Source organism: Nycticebus coucang, chromosome 2 (assembly GCF_027406575.1).
Source record: "Nycticebus coucang isolate mNycCou1 chromosome 2, mNycCou1.pri, whole genome shotgun sequence".
NCBI lineage: Eukaryota > Metazoa > Chordata > Mammalia > Primates > Lorisidae > Nycticebus > Nycticebus coucang.
The window spans coordinates 182,886,084-182,907,737 of NC_069781.1; the positions used below are offsets into that span (position 1 = coordinate 182,886,084).

General features: G+C 47.7%; 2 protein-coding genes across 4 annotated transcripts in view; one reads left to right on the forward strand and one right to left on the reverse strand.

Annotated features, from left to right (window-relative positions):
* The first annotated feature begins 62 nt into the window (after positions 1-62).
* Positions 63-13,294, forward strand: MAP1LC3B (microtubule associated protein 1 light chain 3 beta). 2 transcript variants are annotated; one of them, XM_053554407.1, is made up of 6 exons: positions 63-275; positions 6,066-6,121; positions 9,684-9,790; positions 11,195-11,365; positions 11,872-11,991; positions 12,670-13,294. In XM_053554407.1, exons 1-6 carry the CDS (start codon positions 236-238, stop codon positions 12,710-12,712), a joined length of 537 nt encoding a protein of 178 aa, XP_053410382.1. In that variant the 5' UTR covers positions 63-235; the 3' UTR covers positions 12,713-13,294. The 2 variants fall into 2 exon arrangements, with proteins under 2 accessions (XP_053410382.1, XP_053410393.1); XM_053554418.1 differs by having other exon boundaries at positions 11,872-13,294.
* Positions 13,295-14,958: 1,664 nt separating this feature from the next.
* ZCCHC14 (zinc finger CCHC-type containing 14) overlaps positions 14,959-21,654 on the reverse strand; it is a 79,561-nt gene continuing 72,865 nt past the window's right edge. For both annotated transcript variants that reach the window (XM_053554394.1, XM_053554387.1), the window contains exon 13: positions 14,959-19,133. In XM_053554394.1, coding sequence (XP_053410369.1) covers positions 19,078-19,133 — 56 coding nt within the window. In that variant the 3' untranslated portion in view covers positions 14,959-19,077. The remainder of the gene's footprint in view (positions 19,134-21,654) is intronic.

Genomic DNA, 21,654 nt, shown 5'->3' on the forward strand with positions numbered 1-21,654 from the left:
GCACTTTCGGCCCCGCCCCCACGCGCTGCGCGCGGCCCGCGCTTCCGCCACTCCGACCATGGCGGCGTCCTCGGCCCGCCCTGGCCCCGCCTTCCGGTGACGCGGCGTGGGTCACCTGACCTGGCTGCCGGCTGAGGATACACAAGGGAAGTGGCTGTCGCCCAAGTCGGGTTCTCCGCTGCCGTCGTGCCGGGAATCTCCGGGACCCTCCGCGCCGTCGACCACTCCCCGCGCCATGCCGTCGGAGAAGACCTTCAAGCAGCGCCGCACCTTCGGTGGGGGTCGCGTCGGCGGGCCCGGGCCCGGGCTGGGGAGGGGCCGCGCTGGCGAGGGCCCGAGGCCCGAGCCGGGCCGGGCAGACGTCTGGGCTGAGCCCCGGCGTCCCTGGGGCTCCTGAGCGTGGCGAGGCCGCTCGGTGCGGTGGTCCCCGCCGCCCGGCCGCTGGGGACGGCCGGCTTCTGGGTAGACCGGGCCCTGGGTGGCAGCCGGGGCGGGTCCGCCTGAAGCGGTGCGGCTGGGGGTCCAGGAGGCCCCCGGGGAGGCCGCGCGTCCGGGGGGCGGCTCCGAGGTTGTCGGGTGCGGCGGGAGCCGCGCTCCTGGGCCTGCAGGGTCGCGGGGGAGGCGCGCGAGGCCGCGGGGAGCGCGGGCTGGGTCGGGATGGAGGCGGCGTAGCCGGCTTGTGCGGGACTTGCTGTGACGGCCCCGGACGCGGCGCTGGGAAGGCGGTGCCCGTCTTCTTGGACCTTCACGCGGACGCTGTGTGTCCGCTCCTGCTGCTGTCCCGCCATCGGGAAGGAGCTGAGCATCCCTTTCGGTACCGACTACGGTGCGAGTTCTCGCGCTTGAGCTGATGCCCTGGGGGTTTCAGCGGTCGCCGCCGCGCACTCTCCTGGACCCGGACCTGCCCAGTTTCCTTAGAAAACCTTCCTTTTCTTTAGTGACCTTAGTCAACCTTAGCATTGAGAGCATTTGAGGTAGATTTGCTGTTTTATCTGGTTTCTGTTTTCACCAGGTCTGGCCTCTGGGGCTTAACTGGGGACATTTGTGTAGGGAGATGGCCTTTCTTTCATAGTGCAAACTGTAGTTTTGCTTATAGTGCTTTTAGGAGGGGTAGGAGACAAAAGATGAGCACATCAGAACTAGGAGTCAGCCTGAAACCTGACTTGTCCCCTGGGTAAACCACCAAGAATGGCCTTTTTTACCCCCAGTAGTGTATACAGGGGGTAAAATACATGAAAATATTTACAAACACTATATTTTCTAGGCGTTTGCCTTAGCTCACCTTAATTTTCCCCACTGCCCTTAAAGATCTCTTTCCTTGTCATCTTGTAGGAAAAGTGTCAAATATCATTTAACAGTTCTTGTCTCTCCTTGCTTCTGATTCTGGTAATGTTGACTTCCCCACTGACAATTCTGGGGGATTTGCAGCACAGTAAATGAATTCTTTGGACAGAACCTCTTTATAGAACCTATGATCAGCCCCAGTTCACTTGATTCTTTCCCTTTCAAGTGAGCAAGGTTAAGGTTCATTTCAGGCTGAACATAGCTCAGCTGGTACTTTCTACTGGGATTGAGGGATCCTAAAATTAACATGGACTTTAGGGCTCAAACAAAACAAACCCCTTTTGTAGCTCCACAAACGGGGTGGAGCCTGAAGGGGAAGATCATGGTCCACCTAGTGGTGGAGTCTGGACTGGTACCCATGACCTTCTGGCCTGAATTGCTCTCTTGGGTAGGTAGCCATCATTCCCACTTTGAGGAGGGACCAGGATTGGGAACCAAGAGACAGCGTGTCCTTGCACATAGATGTTTTTGAAATATTTAAACCACTTTAAAAATTAAAGTTGAGCACATACCTGGTTTTCTCAAATGTGATAATCTCACTCCATTTTCTCCTGGGGGCCCCAGTTTGTTTAATCCATTAGCTGCCTTGTGAGTTGTGTTTAACTTATGCTAGTTTTGAGGCCAGGGCCTTCTGAAGCGTATATTACTCACATGTTCTTGATCTATCTTGACCTAGTAAAACACGGTGGCTTTAAGGAAAAACATTTTATTTCTAGTGTGGCAGTGTTAACTGTGTTAACAGATTTGCTTCCCAGATCTGTTCTGAAATTTTATCAAGGACAGTAAACTAGATCTTAAGCTGGTCCCACAAAAGCCTTTGTCTCTGGGGAGCTCTATGGTTTGGTCTAGAGAAAACAGCTCAAACTAATGGGACTGGAGAGTGAGGTTTATGTCAAAGCCTGGTGGCACTCACTGGTGAGTGGGATGTCACCTTAAGGCTTATCTCCAGAGACTGGGGGAGAATATTTATTACCCTTCCACTCAGTAAATTGAATCCTGGAAAATGTGTGTAACGAAAATGTTACTTTTAGACTCAGCTCCTGAAGCACAGTGGTTATGGCGCCAGCCACATACACTGAGGCTAGAGGGTTCAAAACCGGCCCAGTCCAGCTAAAAAACAACAATGACAACTGCAACAAAAAAGTAGCCAGGCATTGTGGCAGCTGACAAGAGAATCACTTAAGCCCAAGAGTTTGAGGTTGCTTTGCTGTGAGTTGTGAGGCTGGGCTCTCTACCAAGGGTGACATAGTGAGACTCTTCTCAAAAACAACTAAATAAAATGTTGCAACTGTGGTAGCGTGCCATGGCATCACAACTTACAGCAACCTCCAGTTCTTGGGCTTAGGGCATTCTCTTGCCTCAACCTCCTGAGTAGCTACAGTTTGGCCAAGGCTGGGTTTGAACCCACTGCCCACCACCACCCGGCCCTGAGCCACAGGCGCTGCCCAATGTTACTTCTTTTTTTTTTTTTCTGAGACAGTGTCTCACTCTGTCATAGCTCACAGCAACTTCAAACTCTTGGGCTCAAGCAATCCTGTCTCAGCCTCCCAAGGTGCCAGCCACAGTACTCAGCTGTTTTTATTTATTTATTTATTTTTTTTTTTTTTTGAGATAGAGCCTCAAGCTGTCACTCTGGGTAGAGTGCCATGGCATTACAGCTCACAGCAACCTCCAGCTCCTGGGCTCAAGTGATTCTCCTGCCTCCGCCTCCCACAGGCACCGCGAAAACACAATGCCCAGCTATTTTTTGGTTGCAGCTGTCATTGTTGTTTGGCAGGCCCAGGCTGGATTCGAACCCACCAGTTCAGGTGTATGTGGCTGGCACCTTAGCCTCTTGAACCACAGGCACTGAGTCCCAGCTGTTTTTTAGAGATGGGGTCTCATTCTTGCTCAGGCTGGTCTAGAACTCCTGAGCCCAAGCAATCCTCCTGCCCAGCCTTTTTGGTTCTTTTTTGTTTGTTTGTTTGTTTGTTTTTTGAGACAGAGTCTTACTCTGTTGCTCAGGCTAGAGTGTTGTGGTCTTCTTATCTCACAGCAAATTCAAAACTCCTGGGCTTGACCTGGCGTGGTGGCTCATGGCCTGTAATCTCAGCACTCTAGGAAGTTGAGACGGGCGGATTGCCTGAGCTCAGAAGTTTGAGACCAGCCTGAGCCAGAACACCACCACATCTCTAAAAATAGCTGGGCGTTGTGGCAGGCACCTGTAGTCCCAGCTATTTGGGAGGCTCAGGCAAGAGACTTGCTTGAGCCCAAGAGTCTGAGGTTGCTGTGAGCTGTGACGCCAGGGCATTCTACCAAGCGGTGAGAAAGTGAGACTATCTTAAAAAAAAAAAAATACAAACTCATGGGCTCAAGTGATCCTTCCTCAGTCTCCCGGAGGATTACAGGTGTGAGCTGCCATTCCCAACCTAAACCTATTATTATTATTATTTTTTTTTTTTTTTGAGACAAGTCTCAAGCTTTTGCCCTGAGCAGAGTGCTGTGGCATCAAAGCTCCCAGCAACCTCCAACTCTTGGGCTCGAGTGATCCTCTTGCCTCAGATTTTCTATTTTTAGTACAGATGGGGTCTCGCTTTTGTTTAGGCTGGTCTTGAACTCGTGAGCTCAGGCAATCCACCTGCCTCAACTTCCCAGAGTGCTGAGATTATAGGCGTGAGCCACTGCCCGGAAAGAAAAAGTAAACCTTTCCTCACTGCCTGAATATTTTTACTTTTAGATGTATTAGGATAAGCTTTTAGATTGAAACATATTCCAGGATATATTAAACAGTTATCCTATATTTGTTGGAGTGAGTTAACTAAATTGTAAGCTTTCCCTGCAAACTGCAGTGATCTGCACTGACAGATGGGGATGTCACTGGAGAGGCTGGAAGCTGCGTCTGGACAGAGCCTTCCCTTCTCAGGGAGGACAGGCACAGGGAGAGGTCTCGAGAGAAAGGAGAGGGATAGGGAGAGGTAAGGAGACCCTGGCTGGGACTGCCAAGAGCTCAAAGTGTAAGAGCCACTAGGTTCTTTACTACAAGCTGAGTTTATCCTTATTCTCATACTTACTCAATGAACTGTATAGAAATACAGGAAAATACAAAAATCTGAATTTTCAGTCTTTGTCTATAGCAAAGATGTTTTATTTAGTTTATATTTGTATTTAGAAGCTGACTTTAAAATGTTGGGTGGTCCAAAGTCATGTTCCAACTGGAGAGTGTATGTATTTAATAATTTTGTATTGAACACCAAAAAAGATGTTGAATGGGAAAATAGAACAGTATATGGATTTCCAAATACTATGAGAATGAATCATATCATAGTTAAGTTAAGGCCGTTTTATTTGGTTTTTGGTTGAAAGCTTTAATACCACCTCAGTCATCATGTCCACACACTGCTTTTTTTGTTTGTTTGTTTTATTGAGACAGAGTCTCACTTTGTTGCCCTCTGTAGAGTGCTATGGTGTCACAGCTTATAGCAACCTCCAGCTCCTTGGGCTCAGGCAATTCTCTTCTCTTGCCTCAGCCTCCTGAGTAGCTGGGACTACAGGCGCCCACCACAACGCCCCGCTATTTTTTTGTTGTAGTTTGGCTAGGCCAGGTTCAAACCCCTGACCCTCCATATATGGGGCTGGCACCCTACTCACTGAGCCACAGGCACTGCCCCACACACTGCTTTGTAATAACCTGTCTCTCCAACTTTTTTCTTTTTTTTTTTTTTTGAGACAAAGTCTCACTCTGTCACCCTCGGTAGAGTGCCATGGTGTCACAGCTCGCAGCAACCTCCCAACTCTTGGGCTTAAGTGATTCTCTTGCCTCAGCCTCCCGAGTAGCTGGGACTATAGGCACCCGCCACAATGCCCGGCTGTTTTTTTTGTTCCAGTTGCCACTGCTGTTTTAGCTGGCTGGGGCCGGGTTCGAACCTGCCACCTTCGGTGTATGGGGCCGGCGCCCTACCCACTGAGCACAGGCGCCGCCCAATCTCTCCAACTCTTGTCAGGTTGTTAGAACTCAACCCGGTTGTTTCTCCTGCATTGTCCAGAGAGCTTGGTGCAGTTGTTGGAATTATAAAGACACGATTATATTAAAAGGGAGAATAGATGTTCTCACAAGAGTATTTAATGGTAGACTTTGTGCTTTAAACTTTGATTTCTTTTGGGCACTGAGCAAAACTATTTAAAACTCAAAATAGGATATTATTTTCTTTCTATATTCCTTTCTCTTGAGCAGTTTTTCTCTTAAGCACCATATCAGTAAAAAGCTGGAAGTGATTAGAAAATTGTATCAAATAGTCTGTGGTTTATAATGGATTCCTATATCAACCTGACAAATTATGGAAAATTAACAGAAATCAATGTACATATCATGGGTGGTGAGACTCCTTGGAGGTAAGAGATTGGTGCCTGTGTAGTTCATCTGCTTAGTATACCTGACTGCAGACTTAGGGCTCTAATCTGCTGAAACCAGGGGTTCTGTCCTTCTGGCTTTCTGTTGTGCCCCTGACACAGTCCTGTAAGTGCCTCTTGGTTGTCTTGTACTTTGCCTTTGTGTTTAGATACCAGCCTTTGTAAGATAGGAAGTATTAATATTTGGTCTCCTTAAGTTCTAGGGAACATGTCTTCACTGCCTGCTATGTAGCCACAGCTAAGAACGGCTGAATTCAGACGTGGAACCAGTAGAGATGCCAGGAAGCAGCTGTCTGGCCCGTAAATAACTCTCCTGTCTCCTCCTCTCATTCCAGAGCAGAGAGTAGAAGACGTCCGGCTCATCCGAGAGCAGCACCCTACCAAAATCCCGGTAGGTGGTCCCAGGGCTCTGCTGCAGGCAGAGTATACAGGCAGGAATGCCATGGAAGGGACCTCTGCAGAGCACTACTGCTTAAGCATCCCCACTGACGGGATTTCTATAAGAATCTGCAGACATTCAAACCTGAGCATCAATTTCATAGCCTAGAAGTGACCTTTTAATTTTTTTTTGTAAGTGATGGGGTCTTGGCTGTATTGCTTAGACTGGAGTGCAATCACTAGACGCAGGTGGGATCACACAGCTCACCACAGTCTTCTCAAACTCCTGGGCTCAAGGAGTGCTCTGCCTCAGCCTCCCAGGTAGCTGGGACTACAGGTGCCCCACTTAGAATTGAGATACTGACAGCTTCATTGTCTAATCACATTGTTTTTCTTCCTCAGTCTGAGTTTGCTACCTTAGTGTTACATATTTCACAAAAGTAATTATTTGGGGGGCCAGAAAAAGACAGGAGGGCTAAAGCTGTTTGTGTTTTATTATGGAAAGAAGTATTACTTTTTTTTTTTTTTTTTTTGAGGCAGTGCCTTGCTTTGTTGCCCCAGCTAGAGTGCAATGGTGTCATCATAGCTCACTGCAACCTCCAATTCCTGGGCTCAAGGGACCTTCCTGCCTCAGCTTCCCAGAGTGCTGGGGTTCCAAACATGAGCCCTGTTACCTGTCTCTTAAAGGAAACCAACAAATACTACTGCTATGGGAAATTCAAAACCTCTCAGGATTTAAAAGTAACTGCAAATTCAAGGATGCCCCAGAGAACTCTCTTCTGTTTGGCGGATTTGCAATGGAGGAAAGACCCTGTTCTTTCCTGTGGTGTGCAGGGGCCTCAGACACTTCGGCTTTGTCAGCCATCAGCATCTTCTGCTCTAAGTCCTTTGGTGGGGGACCTTCAACAGGCCTTCTGAGGTATTTGGTCTAGGAACCGACCTCGGTTCATTCAGAGTTACTGAGTGATCCTTGGACTAATTACTAAATTTCTAAGAGGAATTCTAGCACCCTCATCTATAAATTGGAAAGAGAATCTCAGGGGTTTATTGCAAAGATTTGCATAATTCTAGGCCAGTGGCAGTCACATAATATTGGCTAATGTTGCCTTCTGCTAATTCTGTAGACCACTGAGAAAGGAACTTCACTACTTAGTATAAGCTTTCATGTTTGGCTTTCCTGGCTGGTCAGTTCATACCAAATTGAGAAAGTAAGTAAAAGCTGGCTGGGGTTGGAGAGGCCTTGTTAGCCATACTGAGGGCTCTAAGCTGGACATAAAGGAGGAGATGGGTCTGCTCAGCACTTCACAATTGTGGGGGCTTCAGTAAAGGCCTCAGTACTCTCCGTTTTCCCCAGACTAGATAGAAACTTCGGTGTTTGTCTCATCCTTGGTATTAACAAATGACTATTGGGGTAAGCCTCCGGGGAGGGCCCTCTTAGACTAAGTAGAATTTCCTTAGGTTTTTCTGTGCTTTTGAGTGCCTGCTACATCTACCTGGTAGGTTTTTCTGTGCTTTTGAGTGCCTGCTACATCTACCTGGTAGCACATGATTGCAGGTGAAAGCAAACAGCCGGCCAGGATTTTGTCACAGCCTCCTTTTGAAATGCGAATCTCTGTGTAGATGGACAGCTATCTTTGCAGCATATCTGTACTTCACCTGCTTGTGACACCTGAACAAGTTTGAGAACCAGACCCTCACAGGGACTCACTTGCTGAGAATAGGGATGGCCAGAGAAGCCACAGTACCTTGGCTCACCGACCCTCCTCTGAGAATTTCTGAGGGAGGCTTTTCCCTCTGTGCTCCTATCTTCTAAGAGAAACATTCCATAAGATACTGTTTAGATTCAGCCATATGTCTTTTTTTTTTTAATAGAGACAGAGTCTCACTTTATGGCCCTTGGTAGAGTGCCATGGCATCACACAGCTCACAGCAACCTCCAACTCCTGGGCTGAGGCGATTCTCTTGACTCAGCCTCCCGAATAGCTGGGACTACAGGTGCCTGCCATAATGCCCTGCTATTTTTTTGTGGCAGTTTGGCCAGGGCCGGGTTTGAACCCACCACCCTCAGTATTTGGGGCTGGCGCCCTACCCACTGAGCCACAGACACTGCCCCCAGCCATATGTCTTATCACAAGATATCTAATTTGGAAGAAATACCTTCTCTCCCAAATTAGAAGAGCAAAAGAAAAAACAAGAACTGAATAGTAAACCAGTCATTTACATAGTTTGTGTTTTCGTGGTGATTAACAAATGGGAGTTGGGACCTGCTAGAATGCCACCTCTCACAGCAGACCAGACCCAGGGCAAACAGGAATGGAAAGTGCCCCAAAGATAATCTTTTAGCATTTTCCCACATTCTTGTTCCTTTAGTAGATAGATTATAAGGTCTTGATTTTTTTCTTATTCTATAGTCTTTTCTGAGTTCTGGCCCAGGAGCCAAGATTTCTGCTCTGCCTCTGGTTTTCTCTGTCCTGGAAGCCCAGGACATTGTGCTTCTGAATATGCCCATTAGATAAAGCTCTGGGTCTTACCGACAAAGGTGATGACAGCTCAGCTGGGCCTTACACAGAACCTCACGGAGGTCTCACACAGTGGAACAAAGACACACACGAAGACTTCCCATACCCACCTGTCAACCACTTGCTGTGCTGACGTGGGAGGATAGTTCCATCATGTGAAAAGGATGGAACTCAGAAAACACAAACGAGGAGGAGGCTCAGAGCCTGTCTGGGGTCAGGTTTTAGAGCTGTAAACCTAAAAAAACATACTTCTCGTTCCTCCCTGGGAAGGGATTATGGCAAGAAGCTAATAATGGCAAGGATTTTTTTTTTTTTTTTGGTTTACAATGTGGAACTATTTTTATTCCCTATGTAGTTCTAGTACTTAATTCAACTTTAACCTCATTAAAGAAATACAAAGAACACTTTATCAAAATGAAAGGACTGAGTCCTTCTGCACCAACTTTGTCTCACAACCCACTAATAATAGTCTCTGTTTGGCTTGTTGAATATTTACTTAGGACTATTTTTATCTCAAGTAGACAAACAGTATGGAAAACATTGAGCATATTACCATAATTAACAACTAGTGATGTATTTTTTTTTTTTTTTTTTTGAGACAGTGCCTGTCTCTGTTGCCTGGGATCAAGGTAGATAGAGTGTAGTGGCTCCATTGTAGCTTCTGGCAACCTGAAACTCCTGGTCTCCAGCAATCCTCTTGCCTTGGCCTCCCAAAATGCTGGGCCATCGTACCTGCCTGAACACTTCTACACCTGGAAGGCTTGGGATCTTTTTCTGACTAAGTAGTTTATTTTTCCTGGTTCTAAACTCAAGCAGAATGAAAGATACACAGCAGAGAATCCCTGCCCACTCTGCTCCCTGGTGGTGACCATGTCCTCTCTTGAGTATATTTTATAAGGGAGTGAGGCTGAGATAATAAATGATCACTCTTCATAGGAGAGTTACAAAGAAACTAATGAATGTGCTGTTTGGCTAATCACAACACAGGACGCACTGTCTCTGCTTTTCGCTGCTGATGACTTTTTATTAACAAATCTCTTCTTGCTTCTTTCCTAGGTGATAATAGAACGATACAAGGGTGAGAAGCAGCTTCCTGTCCTGGATAAAACCAAGTTTCTTGTACCTGATCACGTCAACATGAGTGAACTTATCAAGATAATTAGGTATGTAATCACCTTTGCTTTGTGCTTCCTTTGAGTTACTTCCCGTTATCAGACTGATAATCTTTAGTTCTGATTAAAATCTGTGTCAGCTTAATAAAATTATACAGTGTTTCATTTCTCTGGTTTTATACTTCTTATCTGGACCTCAGTCCCTTCTGGTTCTTTCATAATATCTAATGTAAATGTTTCTTCTTTAAAAGAAATGACACAGGGCGGCGCCTGTGGCTCAGTGAGTAGGGCGCCGGCCCCATATACCGAGGGTGGCGGGTTCAAACCCGGCCCCGGCCAAACTGCAACCAAAAAATAGCCGGGTGTTGTGGTGGGCACCTGTAGTCCCAGCTACTCGGGAGGCTGAGGCAAGAGAATCGCTTAAGCCCAGGAGTTGGAGGTTGCTGTGAGCTGTGTGAGGCCACGGCACTCTACCGAGGGCCATAAAGTGAGACTCTGTCTCTACAAAAAAAAAAAGAAATGACACAATTTATTGAAGTTTTGTACAGCACAAGTAGTAAAAGAGGACACAGACTCAGTGTGATGGTTCTCTTTTGCACAGGCACTTGTCTTAGGATAGTTTGTAAATTATAGTTTGAACTATTTTTCTCACATTAAACCCTGGCTATTCAGATAGTGTACTAGTTTAAAACTAGTCTCAGGAATACAGTGAGAATCTTTCAGTGATTATAGCTAATATCAAACATCAGTTCATAGAAAATGTCTTTATGAGAAGTACTAGATTTGGTGTTTACAAAATAGCAGTATTTTGGTCGGGTGCTGTGGCCCACACCTGTAATCTCAGCATTCTGGGAGGCTGAGGCAGGTGGATTGCCTGAGCTTACAGTTTCAAGACCAGCCTGAGCCAGAGCCAGGCCTCATCTCTAAAAATAGCCAGGCATTGAGCGGCGCCTGTGGCTCAGTTGGTAAGGCACCGGCCCCATATACCGAGGGTGGCAGGTTCAAACCCGGCCCTGGCCGAACTGCAACAAAAAAATAGCCGGGTGTTGTGGCGGGCGCCTGTAGTCCCAGCTACTCTGGAGGCTGAGGCAAGAGAATCGCTTAAGCCCAGGAGTTGAAGGTTGCTGTGAGCTGTGTGACGCAACGGCACTCTACTGAGGGCCAAAAAAAAAAAAGTGAGACTCTGTCTCTACAAAAAAAAAATAGCCAGGCATTGTGGAGGGTGCCTATAGTCCCAGCTAGTTGGGAAGCTGAGGCAAGAGAATCACTTGAGTCCAAGAGTCAGAGGTTGCTGTGAGCTATGATGCCATGGCACTCTACCCAGGCTGACAAAATGTGAGACTTTGTCTCCAAAAAAAAAAAGCAGTGTTTATCAACCAGAGTGGGTGATAAGGTGCACCTGCTCCGTACTCACTGTGCTGACATGCGGTGTTCCTTCATGTTTTCTTTCAACAGAAGGCGCTTACAGCTCAGCGCTAACCAAGCCTTCTTCCTGCTGGTGAATGGACACAGCATGGTGAGCGTCTCCACGCCCATCTCCGAGGTGTACGAGAGTGAGAAGGATGAAGACGGGTTCCTGTACATGGTGTACGCCTCCCAGGAGACGTTCGGGATGACACTGGCAGTGTAAGACCAGAAAAATAAATCGATTCTAGAACTTTTTATACCCTTACCAAGGAAAAAAAGGGATGTTACCAACTGAAATTGATCAGTTCACCTAATCACAGATCATTAAAATAGTGTCCCCACCTCCTAGAGCTTTAGGAAGTTGTTTTTGTAAAACTGAGCTCCAAATGAGCATATTCATCTTCAGAAAACTGTCACTTAACCTAGTCTATCTTGTTTTCAAATCTTATTAAGTTTAAAAATAAAATACTTTGCATTCTAAATTGCCAGCAAATAAACCTGCAAGTTATTTTAATGCTCCTCCCTCTTCCCTCCATAGGGAACTTTCAAATTGAGCAATAATTTAAAGGTGTTCAGAGACACTGAGTTTTCCCTTGAGAATCCCAGAACCTGCCACTTTTTTTATAGAAAGGTTTCTACTCAACTCTCGAAATCTTCCTAGAGAATCTTTAGGCCTAATTTGTCAAGCATAGTTCCCCCCCCCCCCAATGTATTTACCATAATAGATGGCACCAGAACAGTTTAAGTGGGATGGCAAGAAAACACCTGCTCAACGTTCCTGATTCCTTAGCAGAAGCGTACCACAAGTCCACACTCTCTGGACAGGTGCAGAAAACCGCTCAATAGTAAGCGGAATAATTTATAATTTTGGTCTAGTTTCTTAGGAGGCCCCAAAGAGCGGTATTTCTTTTGGATTTTTTTTTTTTGGAGAGACAGAGTCTCACTGTACTGCCCTCAGGTAGAGTGCTGTGGCGTCACACGGCTCACAGCAACCTTTAACTCTTGGGCTTACGCGATTCTCCTGCCTCAGCCTCCCGAGCAGCTGGGACTACAGGCGCCCGCCACAACGCCCGGCTATTTTTTTTTTTGTTGCAGTTTGGCCGGGGCTGGGCTTGAACCCGCCACCCTCGGCATATGGGGCTGGCGCCCTACTCACTGAGCCACAGGCGCCGCCCTTGCCCGGCTATTTTTTGGTTGCAGTTTGGCCGGGGCTGGGTTTGAATCCACCACCCTCGGCATATGGGGCCAGCGCCCTACTCACTGAGCCACAGGTGCCGCCCTTCTTTTGGATTTTCTCTTAAGAGCTCAAACTCGTGCCTGGGTTTGTAAATAAACAAGTGGTTGTGCCAGCGTCATCGTTTAGGGCAGTGGCAAAAACCACAGAGTAAGGAAATTGAAAGCATTAAAACTCAGAGGCACTCCTACCTTTTGGCTTTAAAGCTATAGGTGATCCATATTTTTTATGTTGAATGTGTAACTATGATGTTATTAAAAGGTTTTCATATCTTTAAGAGTAGTTTCAGTTACCATTTAGGTCAAACTACCATCAGAATTCTCCCACTGTAAGTGCATGTCGGCTGTGGAGAAAACAGCGAAGAGATGCGTGCTCCTTAAAGACATCTACATGATGCAGCCATCGTCCAGGTCCAGCCTGGGTGGCCAGTGCTTCCTGTACCTGCATGGGCTTCGCTGTTCACTGCTTTCCTGGGAGTAGCACGGGAAGATCACGGTGATGCCACCGAGACGTGTAGCAGGCCACAGCTCACCCGTGTGTGCAGTACCTGTGTCTGTTAACTCACTGTAATGGGGGGAAAAGCCAGAGTCCTCGCCTGGACCTTCAACTGATTGTTAAAGGGGTTCCTGTCAACTGCGTCCCCCATGTGCATGTGTCCCTTTGGCTCACTTCCAGTATGTGTATTTTATATCCTGTGAGTTCTCAGCAGGCTTGTCTTTGGATTGTATACATTATATCTTACATTCTTGTAACTATTGTGTGATCAGTAAGATTCCTATAAAAAAGAAAAAATGCCACATTGGGGAGGCTGTGTGTGACCTATATTCCACTTCAGCGGGTGGTCACTTTATAGGATCTTTAAAACAAGTACATTTTAATGTACTGAGGTGAATAAAGGCACAATTAAAAACTGTCATGAAAGCTTAATTTAATGAGCTCAGTTTGCCACTGCAGATCCCACATGCTGTTGGGTTTCTCCAAAGTCAAGCAGCTTGTTATCTTCCCAACAAGGGGCCTCCAGGCTCACCTAGCTTTGAGGACCTCAGCCTGTCAAGGCCCCACTGCCTGGCCTTGCCTTTGCAAACTATAAATTGTCTTTAGAAATTACGGACATGCTACAAAGGGAGGATCCATGTAGGACCCAGGTGTTTCCCTAAACCAGCCACCACCAGAGTGGAACACCCACGGAGTACTGGGAGGGCTGCAGGTGCCACGGACATGAGCCACCAGCAGCAGGTGAAGACGGCAGCACGAGTCCGTGTCAGTGCTCCACCCAGGGGACCAGACAAACCCAAACTTCAGTCGTCACTTACGCATTTGTAGAACTACAAATGCATAAGGGCGTGAGCAGAGGAAATGCTGTGCTGCCAAGTCAGTGCTTAAGAGCAGCTCACGTGTTCCCCCATCTCCAGAGCTCCCTCAAGACAATCTGAGGAACTGTTGGAGGGTCGCCAGCAGTGCTGTCTCCCCACAACACTTGCCTGGCATTGCCAGAGCACACTCACGTCATCACTGCCCTAAATCCAGAAAGACCTGAGTGTGTGCTCCTAACCACACAGTTACCGGGTGACTCCAGGGCAGCAGCCGTGTCACCCCTCTGCAGCAGGCCTGCTCCCACTCAGGGTGGGGGGGTGGATCGGGTCACTGTTTCAGGGCAGCGCCACGTCCCCAAGGTGCCTGCAATCTCATAGTGCCACTTTGAATTTTATGCAAACATAAGCAAAACACCTTTAACCCCAAATCAAGAATTTTGTGCCTGTAGTCCCAGCTACTTGGGAGGCAGAGGCAGGAGAATCACTGGAGCCCAGGAGTTGGAGGTGGCTGTGAGCTGTGATGCTACAGCACTCTACCCAGGGCGACAGCTTGAGGCACTGTCTAAAATAAATAAATAAAATCAAGAATTTAGTCTTTGTCCTTAACAAGGATGTTTTTTTAAAAAAGTAGGAACTGGGGCGGCACCTGTGGCTCAAGGAGTAGGCGCCGGTCCCATATGCCGGAGGTGGGGGGTTCAAACCCAGCCCAGGCAAGTAGGAACTGGATAGAAAATGGATGGATTTGGCTGGGTGCAGTGGCTCATGCCTTTAATCCAGCACTCTGGGAAGCAGAGGTGGGTGGACTGCTTGAGCTCACAAGTTTGAGACCAGCCTGAGCAAGAGACTCCACTACTAAAAATAGAAAATCTGAGGCAAGGGCACTGGGGCCACATACACCTAGGGAAGGTGGCAGGTTTGAGCCCAGTCCAGGCCAGCTAAACAACTGCAACAAAAAAATAGCCAGGTGCTATGGTGGGCGCCTGTAGTCCCAGCTACTTGGGAGGCTGAGGCAAGAGAATCGCTTAAGCCCAAGAGTTTGAGGTTGCTGTGAGCTGTGATGCCACGGCATTCTAGTGAGGGCGACAGCTTGAGGCTCTGACTCCCTGCCCCCCCCCAAAACGAAAATGGATGGATTTAAGACCAGCTATTCCTTCTGTAAACCTGGGAAGTAGGTAGAAGAGCTGAACCCCCAGTTTGGGGGCGAGATTGTAATTGAGAAGACGTGTACTTTGTGTTCTGAAACAAAGACCTAATAAAATCAGTGAGCCTTTTTTTTAATTTTTATTTTCAGTACATTAAATTTACTCATAAAAACATTCTAAAAATGTACAATTTTTCCTTTTTAACAAAGTATAATAAAACATAAAAACCCCAAAAACAGAATACTTGACATTTACAATTCAAAATCAAATTAGCAGAATATTAAATATTTACAAAACTATATCTTTTAAAAATATTTATAAAGTTACATGCAATTTTGTAGAATTGACAAAAGAATGGCTCAAAAATGGGAAAATTTTCCTTCATTCCTAAAAAGAAAACATGTCCAATAGAAGCTATGAAGACTCTTGAGTACACAGGTTCAGATTCGGTACCAAAGCCTTATCTTTTTGTGCACATGAGAACTCACACGTGTGTGAGGGCTGTCACGACACACGTGTGGCTGCAGCGGGACTGAAGGTCACTGCTCCCCTCCCTTGGTGAACAGTGCAGCAGTGCTGACCTTTGGCCTCAACCAGCACAGTATATGGTTTTCTAGAGTATTGCGAGTATTGATTAAAGATGCTCACTTCCATTCAGACCCCCTCTTCAGAACCCATGGCTTTAAATGTCTCCTGACTCGTTCTCTGGGAGTCACCTGCACTTTGGGAAGGACAGCAGACCCCCTCAGGTTGCACAGGACCCTTGTCTGAGGCAGAGGGTCGAGTTGAGCAGGGAGATGGTGTCCCTCACCTCACAGCCTTGAAGACCTCAGTTACCAGGATGGAAAGCAGGCGAGGCGTAAAACAATACTGGGAAGCAGGAGGGAGGACGGGGAACAACAGGGGTCAAGGCAGCTGTCCAGTTCCCGTCCACCAAGTGACCACAAGCAGCACTGGAGAGTGGGCACGTGGAGTCTGGTCCAGCCTGTGCTCAGGTGAGAGCCACAGGCCAGCTGGGTGATGTTCAGGCACAGTCACCCCCACCGCCAGTGTGCAACATAAACTAACTACTGGTTTCTGTGACAGACGACCTAGGATTCTAAATACTGAACTCAAGTACGAAACCTACTAACTACTTATTAACAAGCTGACTCCTGAATCTTTCTGGAGAAGATGATGCTGGTTATTTTTATTACCCAATCACATATGTGTGTGTTCAAGACAATGTCTTTATTTTTATTTTAAGTGCTCGCTCCCGTCTCCTCAGTGCTCTTGAGCAATCAGGAGTTCTAATGGTAAACACTTACCAACTGTAAATATTACTATGAAAGAAAATAGAAAAGAGGGTACAAAATTGACTGTTTTGTTTAAAAAATAAAATGAAAAATTAAATAGTTGCTTTTTATCCCAACACTGTATCCTCCCTCCATCTCTGAGTTCCACTTTCCCCATTCTTGGGGATTAAAAAAATGGTGTTAGAAACTTTACTACCTGATAGATTGCAAAGAGCAAAGGTGTGGTGGGCGCCACAGCCAGCTGGTTGCTAAAGTGTTGGAAACTGAGACCACAAGTTCAGGAAAATGACTTAAGTACTTGAAAGGGTCAGCGTGTTCTGTGTTTTCTAACTGATGAGAAAGTCTTCTGACAAAATGCAAAATGCTCTTCAGGCTCATTGACCTTGGTTGCTTTTGGAGAGGAATTCATCAGAGAAAAGAAGTGCTTAGCAATCGTCAAGTCCAAGTGTGTGGCTCCCTTAGGAAGAGGTCTCGTGGCCTGGTGGCTGAGTTTTCTGTACCGTGTAACTCATTTATGTCTCACAAGTCTTGACTCTGAATGGCCTTCCGGGATGTGTCACGCTCTACACACTTCAAAGACAACTGGAAATCTCCCAACGACCTCTGATGGCCAGAGCATAGCCACCCAATGTCAGAACGTATTTACCTCAACTCTGTCATACTTCAAACTGAAATTTCTATTTTAACTTTTTGTTGTATTTAATGTTAACCTCAAATATTAATCAAAATAGTTATAAGGATAACAACACATACTTTCAGTCCCCTGTACTGACCACTACAACAAAAAGTTTAAATGATTTTCTTCTTGTTGTGAGACAGTTTTCAACAATTTCAGTGTGTTGAACTAGGATTTATTTAAAATATTTCTTTGTTTAAAAAAACCAAAAAGCTTAAAAGTTTGGCTTTCAGCACGTATACAGGCCACCATCACGGCCGTCAGAAATATTAAAACCGTAAACATCAATGAACACTCTTTAAGTCTTCCTTCAACACAATATGACAAGGTCCAGTCTAGTTCTCTTTAAGGCAAAGTTGTGTCAGTTCTCAGTATTTTGACATTTAGTAGTGTTTATAATTTAAGAGATCAATGCAACATTCCCCAAACGGCTGCTGTGGTGTGCATCACCATTCCCTCAAAGCTGTAACACTGGGTACCAGGAATAGAGAGAACACAGAGGTCTGTCAATTCTGCATTGCATAGAAATAAAACTTAACTGAAACAAAACTAAAACTCTACTAAAAAGCCTTCCATAATAAAAGGTTAACTTTCCAATTTCGTTTCCATTAAGTCAGGAACCGGACCTCCAAGTCTGAAGCCTCCTGTCAGGATGCCTCACATTCTAGGACAGCGGTTCTCAACCTTCCTAATGCCGCGGCCCTTTAATACAGTTCCTGTGGGTCGCGACCCACGGGTTGAGAACCGCTGTTCTAGGGTATTCTTTTGATTGATACCAATGTCCCATGAAACTGATTGTCCCATTTTAAGAATGGTATGAATATTGTTAATTATTTTTAAAGTAAATATTTAACTGGAAAGTTCCTGGCAAGACCTTACCAATTGATATTTTAATATTGAAGGCTTTAGCATTTTAAGTATTACTTTTGTGGAGAATTCCCTTTCACCTTGAAGATTTAAGTTCCTAAATTTCAGATGAAAATGCTTTTGTTTCAGTAGGCTGAAATTTAGAGAGACAGTGAAGACTTGTTTCCTACCTTACAAACCCAGACTTGTACAGATCTCGTGGCTCTGTCTCCTGTGTGTGGCCTCTTCCAGAGTCCTACCACTTCTATTGAAGATTTCCAGGTAATTTTTAACGGAATTAACTATCAATACACAGCTTAATACAAAAGAAGTTGACAGGAGAAAATTCCCCATCTTTTGCTCATAAATGATAGGACCGTGTCACTGCTGAAATGTCTGTCTCAGGTATGAATCCATTAGCAGTAAGCCTTGGGGCTGGGGGTTCCTGGGGAGCTCATGTGATAAAAAACAACTTGCAAACTCTGCCAAGGATGTGCAGCATCCCTCACAGCCAAGTCGCACAGCCGCGCTGTCACCCTGTCCCTGCCAGAGTTCACTCTCAGTGGAAGGTATCAGGGCTCCAAGACACTGGACGGCTGGGAAGGAAGGTATTCTCAAAGCTTTGATGACTATGGATTCTCTGGGACTTGGACCCTCGGAAATTAAGTTGTTGCGAGTAAACTATTTCTATTTAATAATGTAGTTTTAATTTATTTGCAGAAAAAAATTAAAAACCTGGAACTGCTGTTAAGTGTTTGCAGGAGGAAAAGAAATACTAAAATCTTTGTTGTGTATTAAGTCGAGGAGCCTGCTGGTGCTGACTCTCTGTGGTTATCTGAGTCTCTTGCACTGACTGGTCTCAGAGGAGTTTGTCTCCCAGAACTGCAGAGATTTGCATCAGGTTACATTCTTCTGTAGTGCAATCCTTAAAAATCCCAGAGATTAGTGCCTAACCACTTTAGGAAAAAAACAAAACAAAACAAAACAAAGTTGACGATATCCCTAACCCAGGGGTGTCAAGAGTCCGACGGGTGAACTCCACTTGGAGAACTCCAACCTCCAGTTCTCGATTCAGATCAAGCGTAGCTGCCCTGGAATTACATGTGAGCCTAGAAGGACCAGCGATGGCAATGCTCTTCAGGAGACGGGAGGTCTCTCTGCATTGCAACCGAAAGTGCAGATGGCCAACTCCACCACCATGGAGATACCCACTAGGCAAGTCCTGACATCAAGCTCCAATCTAGGATTTTGGCAATAAAATCGAGTTTGATGTACATCTATGCTAGATTTCCTATCCAGTCTAGTAAAGTAAAGCACCTTTGGATTAAAAATGTTAAGCTCAACAGCAACTAGACTTCTCAGTTTTGTGTTTAATTTTCCTTATGTCTCCATGGCTTAATAATGTTCTGTTGCCAGAGAAAAATATCAATCTGTGGAGTCCAGACTTTCTGCTGGAGGGGCATATTTCAGCCTAAAAGTACCTAGAGAAAGGAGGGAAGAAGAGGTCAAATTTGAATCACTGGAGAATCACCACAAAACCACCAATCTGTCCCATCTTTTCCAGAGTCACTGGTCAAGACTCTGATACTGGAAACTAGACCATCTGGTCTGACCATTCCAACCTCCCGCCATCCACTGGATATTAAATAAGTTTATAAAATCAGACCTGGAATGAAATGTCTCAATAGAAAAATCACCAACCCACTTCTTTATTCTTTAGGAGCTCTTCTCTGGGAGTCTGGTCTGACACATGCCCACTGAGGGAGGGCGGGCAGGCGTGGCCGGCACCTGTGCCTCAGGCTGCCACCCCCTCTTGGAAGGTTCACCACCCCCACCCGCAGTGAGACCTGCTGAGTCCCAGGGTGACTGTGCACAGGCAGGCCTGGCTGCCACCCCCTTCTCTGAAGGTTCACCACCCCCACCCGCAGTGAGACCTGCTGAGTCCCAGGGTGACCGTGCACAGGCAGGCCTGGCTGCCACCCCCTTCTCTGAAGGTTCACCATCCCCACCCGCAGTGAGACCTGCTGAGTCCCAGGGTGACCGTGCACAGGCAGGCCTGGCTGCCACCCCCTTCTCTGAAGGTTCACCACCCCCACCCGCAGTGAGACCTGCTGAGTCCCAGGGTGACCGTGCACAGGCAGGCCTGGCTGCCACCCCCTTCTCTGAAGGTTCACCACCCCCACCCGCAGTGAGACCTGCTGAGTCCCAGGGTGACCGTGCACAGGCAGGCCTGGCTGCCACCCCCTTCTCTGAAGGTTCACCACCCCCACCCGCAGTGAGACCTGCTGAGTCCCAGGGTGACCGTGCACAGGCAGGCCTGGCTGCCACCCCCTTCTCTGAAGGTTCACCATCCCCACCCGCAGTGAGACCTGCTGAGTCCCAGGGTGACCGTGCACAGGCAGGCCTGGCTGCCACCCCCTTCTCTGAAGGTTCACCACCCCCACCCGCAGTGAGACCTGCTGAGTCCCAGGGTGACCGTGCACAGGCAGGCCTGGCTGCCACCCCCTTCTCTGAAGGTTCACCATCCCCACCCGCAGTGAGACCTGCTGAGTCCCAGGGTGACCGTGCACAGGCAGGCCTGGCTGCCACCCCCTTCTCTGAAGGTTCACCACCCCCACCCGCAGTGAGACCTGCTGAGTCCCAGGGTGACCGTGCACAGGCAGGCCTGGCTGCCACCCCCTTCTCTGAAGGTTCACCACCCCCACCCGCAGTGAGACCTGCTGAGTCCCAGGGTGACCGTGCACAGGCAGGCCTGGCTGCCACCCCCTTCTCTGAAGGTTCACCACCCCCACCCGCAGTGAGACCTGCTGAGTCCCAGGGTGACCGTGCACAGGCAGGCCTGGCTGCCACCCCCTTCTCTGAAGGTTCACCACCCCCACCTGCAGTGAGACCTGCTGAGTCCCAGGGTGACTGTGCACAGGCAGGCCTGGCTGCCACCCCCTTCTCTGAAGGTTCACCATCCCCACCCACAGTGAGACCTGCTGAGTCCCAGGGTGACTGTGCACAGGCAGGCCTGGCTGCCACCCCCTTCTCTGAAGGTTCACCACCCCCACCCGCAGTGAGACCTGCTGAGTCCCAGGGTGACCGTGCACAGGCAGGCCTGGCTGCCACCCCCTTCTCTGAAGGTTCACCATCCCCACCCACAGTGAGACCTGCTGAGTCCCAGGGTGACTGTGCACAGGCAGGCCTGGCTGCCACCCCCCTTCTCTGAAGGTTCACCATCCCCACCCGCAGTGAGACCTGCTGAGTCCCAGGGTGACTGTGCACAGGCAGGCCTGGGCAGCACACATCTGCCTCGGCCCTCAGAAGTTACAGGAATTCTACAAGGATCTGAGCAACTTTTCAAGGCTGCACAGGGAATAGTCAGAGTCGGGATGACCACAACCAACAGCAAGAATAAACCTATCATAACTGTAGTCAAGTAAAGCAGATACACACTTGAGTATGGCCAGTACAGAACAAAAAAGAGGGACAGGAAGGAAGAGAACAGGAAGCAGCAGTGTGCGCACGCCGGTGGGCACCGCGGGGAGGCTGGGGGCGCAGGGTCCAGGGTGCCACCCCAGGCCCTGGACTGACCCCGCAGCCTGCGCTCTCACCTGGGGCGCGGGCTGGCTCCAAACCCCTCATACCTGCTCCTGTGGGCACAAGCCTCTCTGGGCTCTGCCCACACTGGTTAGTCACCCTCTAGAATGAGGAGTCGTCTCAAATCACAGTCTTACAACCACGGTCACCCTTTTGGGGACTTCACAGCTTATCTTTAAGATTCCCATGCTGGTTTTTTTTTTTGCAGTTTTTGGCCGGGTCTGGGTTTGAACCCGCCACCTCCAGCATATGGGGCCAGCGTCCTACTCCTTTGAGACACGGGCGCCACCCAATTCCCATGCTGTTTCAAAGAGCATTCGAAAAATTATTAATTGCTTGAAAAAGAAAGTAATTTACTATTATTTTCATAAAAACCAAGCATTTGCGCGTTTCTCCCGCGGGAGCCTAGCCGGGCGCGGA